Source organism: Misgurnus anguillicaudatus, chromosome 18 (genome assembly GCF_027580225.2).
Source record: "Misgurnus anguillicaudatus chromosome 18, ASM2758022v2, whole genome shotgun sequence".
Lineage (NCBI taxonomy): Eukaryota > Metazoa > Chordata > Actinopteri > Cypriniformes > Cobitidae > Misgurnus > Misgurnus anguillicaudatus.
In genome coordinates this window covers 6,077,209-6,087,917 of record NC_073354.2, presented here as the reverse complement: position 1 = coordinate 6,087,917, position 10,709 = coordinate 6,077,209, and the positions used below count along the sequence as shown (strand labels likewise).

General features: G+C 39.0%; 2 protein-coding genes across 3 annotated transcripts; one reads left to right on the top strand and one right to left on the bottom strand.

Annotated features, from left to right (window-relative positions):
• The first annotated feature begins 4,412 nt into the window (after positions 1-4,412).
• LOC129430744 (uncharacterized) lies at positions 4,413-8,101 on the top strand. Of its 2 annotated transcripts, none has more exons than XM_055188252.2 (4): positions 4,413-5,269; positions 5,706-5,900; positions 6,508-6,593; positions 6,703-8,101. In XM_055188252.2, the coding sequence occupies exons 1-4, from the start codon at positions 5,237-5,239 to the stop codon at positions 7,655-7,657; spliced, it is 1,269 nt and encodes a 422-aa protein (XP_055044227.1). In that variant the 5' UTR covers positions 4,413-5,236; the 3' UTR covers positions 7,658-8,101. The 2 variants fall into 2 exon arrangements, with proteins under 2 accessions (XP_055044227.1, XP_055044226.1); XM_055188251.2 differs by having other exon boundaries at positions 4,414-4,597.
• Positions 8,102-8,182: 81 nt separating this feature from the next.
• On the bottom strand, positions 8,183-10,306 carry LOC129430742 (uncharacterized). The gene is made up of 2 exons (XM_055188248.2): positions 9,414-10,306; positions 8,183-9,196 (listed from the first exon to the last, which is right to left on the bottom strand). Exons 1-2 carry the CDS (start codon positions 10,140-10,142, stop codon positions 8,444-8,446), a joined length of 1,482 nt encoding a protein of 493 aa, XP_055044223.2. The 5' UTR covers positions 10,143-10,306; the 3' UTR covers positions 8,183-8,443.
• Between the last annotated feature and the right edge of the window lie 403 nt (positions 10,307-10,709).

The window sequence follows — 10,709 nt, the reverse complement described above, 5'->3', positions numbered from 1 at the left end:
GATGAGCTGGATGGCTCTTGTGTGGCTGACACTGTATGAATAGGTGAATGTTTCACAACTTGTAAATGTCATGAACTGAGGGTGTATGGAATGTTTTGTTACAGCACCACCTAGTTCATCAGTGACATTTTTTGAAAGCCCTTGTAAACTTTTCAGTGCTCCTACTGGTTAAGAGTTTTGAGGCTTTATCTCCAGATCACTTTATCGTATGTACACCAAATTTGGATTTGTCATCACAATCATGACCTGAGGCACCATATTGTTTCGGTGCAGTGCCCCCAGTGGTCAAGTCATTTGAGGCTATATTTCAACATTGCTTAATCATATGTATATCAAATTTTGTGGGTGTCATCACAATCATGACCCAAGGCATCATCTATTGTTTCGGTGCAGTGCCACCTAGTGGTCAAGTCATTTGAGGCCATATCTCCACATTGCTTAATCATATGTACACCAAATTTGGTGGGTGTCATCACAATCATGACCTGATGCACCATCTATTGTATCGGTGCAGTGCCTCCTAGTGGTCAAGTCATTTGAGGCTATATATCAACATTGCTTAATTGTATGTATATCAAATTTGGTGGGTGTCATCACAATCATGACCTGAGGCACCATCTTTTGTTTCGGGGCAGTGCCCCCTCGTGGTCAAGTCATTTGAGGCTATATCTCAACATTGCTTAATCGTATGTATATCAAATTTGGTGGATGTCATCACAATCATGACCTGAGGAACCATCTATTGTTTCGATGCAGTGCCCCCTAGTGGTCAAGTCATTTGAGGCTATATCTCAACATTGCTTAATCATATGTATATTAAATTTGGTGGGTGTCATCACAAACATGACCTGAGGCAAAACCCATTGTTTCTACACAGCACTCAAGATTTGAAAAATGGCTATATTTGCCTTAATCTACTGAAACCTTCTTAAATCTTAAATCATGACGGTCATCAACCAATACTTCATTCTGTGCCCTTTTCGGCTTGACCCCGGCATCGCTGCTTGCAGCTATAATTGATTTTTGATTTTTCTTTTTTTTGAGCGCTCAATGACGTACGGACATTTTGATTTGGATATTTTGACTGACTATAGACAGACTTTTTTGGACTTTCTTTTTTGACTGACTGGACTTAGGATAATTCCTACGAAGCAATACAGACTACTTATTTTTTACACGGACAAATGCATACACAAACACATATTTTTATAAATATCTATGAATGATTTGTATGTTGTTCAATTTATGTATTGATTGATTGTTGATTGTTGTTGTTGTTATATGATAATGATTATTAGTCTTTTTCTCGTAATAATCATGGGGCCGGAATGTAAGTGCGGTAATTCTTTATTATTTCTTTGTCGGGTTGAGTGTGCATTGGTTGGAGAGGTTGAGGAGCGGGAACCAACTTTCTGTTGACCGTATGAATGCCGGTTTTATCATGTTGTATGTGCTTAAATAAATACTAAAAGCAATATAAATCGTCAGTGCTTCATTGAAGTCAGGATGACCGACAGCGAACGAGTCACGAGCCCACTACAAAGCCTCTATGTGGCTATGGGATGCCGCAATAATGAGAATATATTTTCATTCATGAGTGCTTCAGAAAATGACAAAATAATAAATATTTATAGCAACAAATATACTAAATATAAAAAAGATTTTCAGGTTTTGTAGATTAATAATAAAACAATTCTACCCATAATGCTTTGCTCTCATTAAAAGCTTTAGCGGATGCCTCAATGCAATCTTACAATATGTTTTTAGCTTTTGAAGGTTTTGATCTGAATGAGAAGAGAGACGACCCTTTCATTTCACGAACATGGCATCTCACTTTGAACACAGCAATGTTTTAGTGCGAGTACTTCATTAATCTGAAGGTTATGCTTTTATCACCTGTGCTGAAGCTGTCAGCAAAGAAGAGAACAGTAACGGAGGTAGACGGGTTTACTGCAAACAAAAACAAAAAAATACCACAAGGCATTACATACAGAGTGAAGTGTTAAGTTATTGAGCTTCATGACAACTTTTGCTGAACTGCAAAGTTCGTGATATTCATCTATGCTCACGAGGACCCACAAAGTCCCTTATTTTGAGATATGTCCAATCACAGTGAAGAAGAGGAAGAGGTTAATTCAGGTAAATCGTTAGAAATGAAGGGTGAATTCTGGTACACTCTTTCACATTGAGATGACTTTCTGTCTCTTTTTTCTACAATACTGCCTGTCTGATCATCATTGGACACACAACTATCCTAAGCTTTTATTGAATATTCCCATATTTATCAGCTACAAATCTGTTTAAAAATCTACTTATTTAAAATGTTTTAGTGTACACGCCTGTGGAAAAGCTTAAACTGAAGTTGAGAATAAAGACAGCCTATACTTACTGAGATAGCAGTTATTCAGTGGGATCAAATAATTAGCCAAATAAATAAATGAAGAAATGCATTGACATTTCAGAAATTGTGACCTGATGATAAAAGATTTGGTTTTGTCAAGGTATATTTTGTACTTCAGGATGGTGGTTGTGGTGTTCATGTGAGTTTACCATGGGTACATGCAACTGTTGCAACACTGTGCTGTAAAGTGGGGGATTTAAAACTTTTTCGGTGTATGGCCCCTCTTGTGTACGGTGCATCCCTTCGTGCCCTGCCAAATACGCTCACTTATAATGTTGATTCATAGCCGCAGCAAACTCTGCTGCTTATGCTATCTGTATTTTGTTATCCTATCTGTCGATTTTTCTGTTTTTTCCTGCTTCTATTAATGTAAAGCTGCTTTGAAACAATTACCAATTGTGAAAAGCGCTATATAAATAAAATTGAATTAATTTCGTCTCGCTCTCGCGGTACTTTGACGTCACCCGCCGCCTGTCAGTTCTAGTGGCACCGCATGAAGTCGAACAAGCCTAAAGGTTCTTGTGTGTCTCGTGACTGAAGAAAGTTATATTTTAAAATTTTGTGTGAACGATTCCTCTATACAGAGAAAGACAGAGAGTCATTCATTTTCATATTCAGTTAATGAAAGCAAGATATGTAATTATTGCACATGATACATTCAGCAATTTTTTCTTTTGTAAGTTGTGTTGTTTTATTGCCTCGTAAAGTAAAAACACGTAGTAACCCCAAACTCACCATCTACCTGCTGTTTTTAAATAGTAAATAATCAACATTGACATGTGATCCCATTTACAACTAGTAATCCAGATTAGCTAATTTGAAAAGATATTGATGCCATGACTGCACTGAAAAAACAAACTTTTTGGTGTAGTAATATATATTAGATTAACTCTTATAATTTCTACATAGGCCAAATAATATTAACAATTTTTAATTGAAAGTAAGTAAAATGATGATAAATACATTAATTCATGTAGAAAATGAACTGTGTGGCAATAGTAAGTCGTATTAGATATTTTCTTGTATTATTTAACTGTTTTATAGTCACTGCACATAGTCCTAAAATAATTCAGTCAATTTTAATAAAAAACTTTAGTACATTCAAGTAAAAACTCTTAGTTCATTTAACTTAAGAATATAAAATCCATTAAACTAAAACATTAAAGTAAAATCAATTTAAATTTATTTGCACATGTTGTAAGGAATACCCATAAATCATTTGTGCCTGAATATTTTTATTTTTTTAAGCTTCATCACAGAACAAGAACTGATAAGAACTTTAACTACTTAAATATTTGTTAATAAAATGTCATATAGGTTCAAGCTCTTATATTATTGATGTTGTTTTGTTGTAAATGATAATTTTGTGAAGTCACCGTTCAGGTGATCAGTGTTTACTTACATGATGTTCGGAACATTATATTGTATTTCTCTCCACAGTGCTTACAATATACGTCAAAATCACAGTTTGTGTTTGTTATGTGTCTGTTCAGAATCAAGTTTATTCAATGACTGATTTATAGTATATAATTGTGTGTTATAATGCCATTTATTTAAGTCCATAGAACTGTGTTAAAGAAAATAACAAACAGTAAATACGATTTATTTCATATTTTTAGGACAGCAATGCTTCAGTATAAAAAAACTAGACTTTATCTAAACGATTAAAATAAATATAACTTCTAAAAAAACAGTGAAGTAAAATTTACTTAATTATTTAACATATGTTTTAATGCATTATTAAGTAGATTTTAGTAGGTAAGTTGTACTTAAAAAATACTCATAACAATTTGCACAAACTTTTTTAAAAGGGACAGTAAGTAGGGTTTTAAGTGTTTTATTAATCAAAATTAATGTCTTTATTCATAAATATGTCCACTTTGGTGTCAAATGACCTCTGCCGATGATCTGACTTTTCTTTGTAAGCTTAGAATTTCTTCTCTTTGCTTACATTGAACGGGTAAGTCCAATAGGCTCCGTGCACGACTCTACTTCCGTTCTACTTCCGCACCTCGACTGTGTTGGTGAGCACTTCCGGCAAGATGGCGATGTTTTACACCAGATGTCTCCAAGACCTGCCAAAAATTACTATATCAGACGTCCACAGACTCGTCCGAAATGGATGCTCTGCCCCCCGGAGTAAACGGGAAAAGGGGTACAAGATGTACCTTTCAAGTTTTATTGACAACTATGAAGGTAAGTTTGAAACTGACAGCAAAACACGTTCACATTGTTGTATCACTAACTAGGTAGCAGTAGCTATGTAGTTAACATTTAGGTCAGTTGTCCTGTACAGATTTTAGATTTGTAGAATTAACAATTGTTTTTAAACGTTTTATTTTTGGTTGAGGTGCATACGATACGACCAAAACAAAAACGCAGCACCCTGAAAAAGCGCTAACTTTCCAGAACCAAAACAAACGATTCAACCGGGCGTAGAGAAAACATAATCTATCGCTAAGTTTAGACAGCTGTCTATTTATTTGTCTATTTGAGCCGTTTATTTATTTGACAGGTCTGAGTATTTCTTTTTGGTTTATGTTAGTGCTGCACGCTTAATCATATCATGTAAATGCCCTGACTGTGACACACACACACACACACACACACACACACACACACACACACACACACACACACACACACAGAAAGACACGCACCAGTGTCGTGCGCACAGACAGTACGGCAGAATACAGTTCTGTTTCGTGCTTCTTTTGCAGCTATAGTAAGTATTGGTCTATATGTCTAACATTACATGAATGATGCTAAATTCCCACAGTTTCAAACAAAGACCCTGCAGGGAGGGTGACCGTCAGGGCTGTATGTTATAGGTCCATGAGGAAGCATGAGAAGCCTCACGACCTCAGAGTAGGGTGACAAAACATGTGTTTAACCAGTTCAAGTCAGATTCTGGGGTATTTTTGTGGCTATAGTTGGTGATGTGGATGTAGAATATCAATAAGAAAACTTAAGTCTGTTTATTTGATTTAAACCTGAACTATACTTTCATGGACACCCCAGAAACTGGTTGTTACTGCTCCCGTTCTTTGGAGCATAAGTAGGCCTGTTCATGATGGGTACATTAGTCAGTGTGAGGTAAGCGTTGATTTTGTACCCTCAATCTAGGCTATACTAACCTGTTCAATGTTTTACTAACACTGTTCATTTGTTCTAAGTAACAACTGTATTTTAATACAACAGAAAATCTTTTAAGATTATTGAGGCTGTCTTATTTGTTCTAGTTGTTCTGGTAGCCTTATGAATCATACCTCTACTATTTGCTAAAATCATGTTTTATTCATAGATTACTTTTGAGGACAGCTCACCGATTCAAATAGCGGTGGCTGAGTGCTCCTGTGTGGCTGGAACCGCTCTCTGCAACCACAGTGTTGCACTACTGTATCAGACCACAAAATACTCTACGCTACAACTAAAAGCAGTACCACCTGTCCTCAGCTGCACAGAAACTGAGCAGCGATGGCATAAACCACGAAGATTGGTAAGTACTTAAGAACTTAGGCTAATATATATATATATATTTTTTTTTTGAAATTGGATATAAGTTCTACAACCTTGTTTAAAAAGCACAATGAAGACAAAACAAGCGCATCATTACCAAATCTATTACAGGGTTAATTATATTGCTATATTTCAACAATATTGCAAAAATTATATTTATGACGATATAGAATATTTTTTTCTTATTACATTTATCTCACCTAAATGTTTGCTCTGCCATTGCGTTTTTACTATGGGGTATTGTTGTTGTTAAGAGTTTACACAACACAAGGAAGCTTGATTTCAATCTGTCTGTCACACTGTCACATGCCTTTTATACATAAGAGTCTGTGTGATGTAGCTCCCTTTTTAGGTACTAAATCATCATCGGAGGCTAACGTACTGCAGAATGGTGTTGTTGATGAGCGCACTAGGGAACATAAATGTGCCATACGTCAGTGTGTCGCTGTGTCATTTATATGTAAAAAATTATACCCTTATTATCGTGGACGGTATGATATGACACACCCCTACGTGTGATGGTATGTTATGGGGGCTAACCAACTGTCCTTAAGTTTTATTTGTTTATTTGTTTGTTTACTTGATAGGGTGTGAAACCAGGCAGAGTGGGTAACATGGTATTCATCTCAACCAAACCCAAGTCAAGACAGTACACAGCTGCTGATGGTGTAAGGTAATATTCACTCTCAAATAATAATCTATTCTGCAGTCATTGTCAGATTCTTGTTGTTTTAAGAGTTATTATTTCTTTTTTTATAATTATGACATAACTGTTTTCAAAGGAGCAAGCGCTACAAAGCAGTGCGGGGTGACTTGCCAGACCCAGATTCCCTGAAGGTTGACGAGGCATACCAGGACTTCGCGGCAGAACTTGCTCCGCTAATCACTACACTCTCGATAAGCAGTGATGTCCCTCTTGTTGATTCAACCTTTGGGACCGTTCAAGAAGGGAGCCCCATTTCATATCAGCACCCATTGCCAGTGAGTAGGGTAATCATCCACCACCCAGACGCACCCCCTCCACCACCCCTGCCGTTAGATGGTCACAGGCTGGACCCAACCACATGTTCCTTTGTGTGCACTCACCAACAACACCTTAATGTAATGTCCCTTAACATTACTTTTGACATGGCAAGATCCATCGAGATGGCTACGAGAGAACAGAGTGGCAGCGCAGAGTGGCACAGCCTGAGGAAGATGAGGATCACTTCATCCAGGTTCCGTGAGGTGTGCCATGTCCGAGGTCACAGCTCTGCAGAGAACCTTGCAGAACGCATCCGCAAAGGTGGGGTTCAGACAGCCTTGATGAAGAGGGGGCTGGCACTGGAGCCAGAAGCTATTCAGCAATATGCCCGCATTAAAAACGTCAACTACTGGCCATCAGGATTTGTCATCCATCCAGATGCTCCCTGGCTCGGATCCTCTCCAGATGGTGTCGTTTTTGATCGAACGGAGGCACCACCGTTCGGGCTGGTGGAGGTGAAATGCCCCAACTTGAAGAGCTATGTTGACTCTGGTTGCCTGCACATGCAGAGTGGCGCCTTGCGTCTGAAGCCAAGCCACAGCTACTATTGGCAGGTGCAAGGCCAACTGCTTATCACTGGAATGCAGTGGTGTGATTTTGTGGTTTTTGCAGAGGAGGACCTTTTTGTACAAAGAATTTATACAGATGCAGAGGTTGCTAGGGTTATAAGGGAGAGGGGGGATTTTTTCTTTTTCTATCATTACCTGATCTGATCTTTAAAACATTAATGGTTCAGCCTGGTGTAAAAGTTTTGTGATTAGCTGTAAAACAATTAATCACATCCAAAATAAAAGTTTGTATTTACATAATAAATGTGTGTGTGTAATGTGTATAATTATTTTATCTATAAAACACACACATATGCTTGCATATTATTTGCAATAACTATATTATTATCAGCAGCATGTGCATATTACTGCATTTATATGTAATTTATATTATATATTTTATATGTAAATACATTTCTCTTAAATGTATACATGCACGTATGTGCATTTAAAAACAAAGTAATTATACACAGTACACACACATTTATTATGTAAATACAAACTTTTATTTTGGATGTAATTAATCGTTTTGCGTCCCTAATTGTTAATATTAGATCGTTGTATAAGTGTTATTCAATATGTTCTTATTAAATTCTACATCTAATGTCATCTGTGGTGTGTGTTTTTATTTGATTTCAAGTCATCAGTAAAAATCCAAAGCTAATGTAATGAAGGCAATGACACAAAGAATTGTTTTTAATAAGCAAGATAGATCTTTAAGATCAAGGTCAAGTTTATTTATATACTGTAGCCCTTTAAAACAGCATAAATGCTGACCAAAGTGCTGCACAACATATCAAACAAAACGTCCACGTACAATACATTTTGAACACTAATAATAAAATATCAAAAGATAACCGAAAGTAGTAAAAATTAAGAGAGAAAACATCATACAATTTAAACACTATTTAAGACTAAACGATTTATTAATATCAAAATTACCAATTTAACTCATTGGGGAGTTGCCCATGCCTTCACTAACGGCCCATTCTGATAACTGACCAGGAAGCAGGCCACACTGAACAATTCATCAATGTTCCCGCATATAGACAGTGGTATGTCCTTGTCAAACAGTTTGTTTTCTTTCACTCTCCTTATGCACCTCTCCACATGCACTCTCAGACGTGCAATTGACTGTGTTTGTCTGACATCCTCTCGACTCATTTGTCGTTTGTTGCTGAGAAAGGCAGGCCGGTACACCTTACAAGGAGCAAGGTTGTCCACAACAAAACCTTTGTCCACCATGATCGCCATACCTGGCTTTAAAAGCTTTATAATCCCAGACAGCTTAAAGATCTCGCGATCACTCATAGAGCCTGCATATAGCCCAGACACAAAAGTGACAGCACCGTGGGGTGCCATGCCAATCATAGCCTTGAATGTTGTGTGCGATTTGTAGGTAGAAAACACCTCAGTTTGAAGGAGCAGAGAGGATGGCGTCTGACAGAATATCTCTGTACAATCGAGGACTACCTGTGTATCTGAAAAATCTGCAAACTCAGGTGGGAGGTGAGCTCTCACTACCTCTGGAGGAATCCAAAGGCGCTGGCTTCCCAGCAGGCAGTACAGAAAATGAGTCCATGTGGAGATGATCCGACTTGCAGTAGTGCGGTGAATGCTGAACCTCTCTGCAAGGTCATTGAGAGGAAAACCCACTGACAGATACATCAGGAACAGCAGCAACTCATCAATGGGTCTCAGTTTCTGTTCAGATAAAAAACAAAAGTCTGTTTAGTTACCTTGACATTGCTATTACTAAGTATAGCCTACATCAGAAAATAATACCAACATCAGCTGGCTGGCTTTTACTTTTTAGTTAGATGTAGTTAACTCCACAAACCAACAGGGGCAATTACAAAATATTTTAAATCTAATTTCAGTAACATTAAGCCAACAACTGTATGCACGTCATGTTACCTACCGTTGTTGGGTGATGGACTGTGCTGATGCTGGCAGAAGCTGTCTTGGCACTGGTTATGCGCACCATCTTGTGGATCACAGCAGGTTCAATTAATTTCCAAAATGCCATGAAACTCTTGTAGGACGCAAACCTGGTATAAAAGCGCATGTTCTCATCTGATGTAGACAGGCGATCTATCCCAAAACGCTGGCGAAGTTTCTGGGCTTCTAACTGCTGTTGTAGCTCTCTGATCTGGCGACGTAGGGCTTCATTCTCGTCTGCCAAATTACTCGCCCTCGCTCCTGTTTCAGGGACTACACAGTAGTCATGATCTATGGCCATTTCGGTATCCATCTCCGAGTCCGAGTCTGACTCTGGTGCGGGACTCTCGGCCCGCGGACGCCGTTCCCAGACGCTCGGTCGGGGCGCAGGTAGTTTGTACCCATTCCACGAAAAGTAAACTGGTACGGCTCCCTTCTTCAGCCTCCTCAACCCCCCGGCAGTCACATTTAAATCAGTCTGCTTAAAATGCCGACTACAGACCCGGGTGTTTTGGGTCGGGTTGAAGTCATCCCTCCGGATATTTTGCATCCACTTAGCCCGTACCGCAGCATCAACGGGGAATGCATGAAAGCTGATTACTTTGTTGTAGTTTGACGAAACGGTACATAATGGCACACAACAATGAAGTGTTGAGCCTGTAACTCTCTGAAAGGCAAGTCGCCTCTCTTTAATTCTAAAAACACTCATAATAAAAACATCTAGTCATCCAGTTTGTTGATCTCATTCACTGTTGTCTCTGTCTCCCGCTCTCACTCTCAGATCACCGGAAGTTTTCACCGGAAGTACTGGCCCACACAGTCAAGTTAGAAACGTCAGTGGTCGCCATATTGTGCACAGAGCGAATGAGGCTTCCATGTCGTTCCGCCATACTGATAAACTATAACTGTGCATTCAGACCGCCACCGGCGAGAGAGTCAATAAAAGCTCTGGCTGCCCTGCCAACGACGCTAAAGAAAAGGCGTAGTGGACGCTCTGACGCTCGAATGCATTCTCTGAACTCCTCTCAGGCGGAGGTTTCCGCCTTCCGATTGGTTGCCGCCGAACATTTCCGCCTTCCGATTGGTTGCCGCCGAACCGCGTCATATATCATTACCATAAAGTTGAGCTGATTTCAACTCTCCTCGACGCTCACGCTGTACATGACGCGCCGCGCCCCTGCTCGCCGGAGCTCGCCGCCGGCTCTCATTGAAAATGAATGACTTCCGGCCACTTTGACGCTCTCACCGGTGGCGGTCTGAATGCACAGTAATAGCA

Coding starts and splice junctions, on each gene's coding strand:
- LOC129430744 (XM_055188251.2), top strand. CDS start 4,520: ATGGATGCTCTGCCCCCCGGAGTAAACGGGAAAAGGGGTACAAGATGT. Junction 4,598..5,705: donor TTTTATTGACAACTATGAAG/GTAAGTTTGAAA, acceptor TTTTATTCATAG/ATTACTTTTGAGGACAGCTC. Junction 6,594..6,702: donor ACAGCTGCTGATGGTGTAAG/GTAATATTCACT, acceptor CTGTTTTCAAAG/GAGCAAGCGCTACAAAGCAG.
- LOC129430742 (XM_055188248.2), bottom strand. CDS start 10,142: ATGAGTGTTTTTAGAATTAAAGAGAGGCGACTTGCCTTTCAGAGAGTT. Junction 9,197..9,413: donor CAGTCCATCACCCAACAACG/GTAGGTAACATG, acceptor TTATCTGAACAG/AAACTGAGACCCATTGATGA.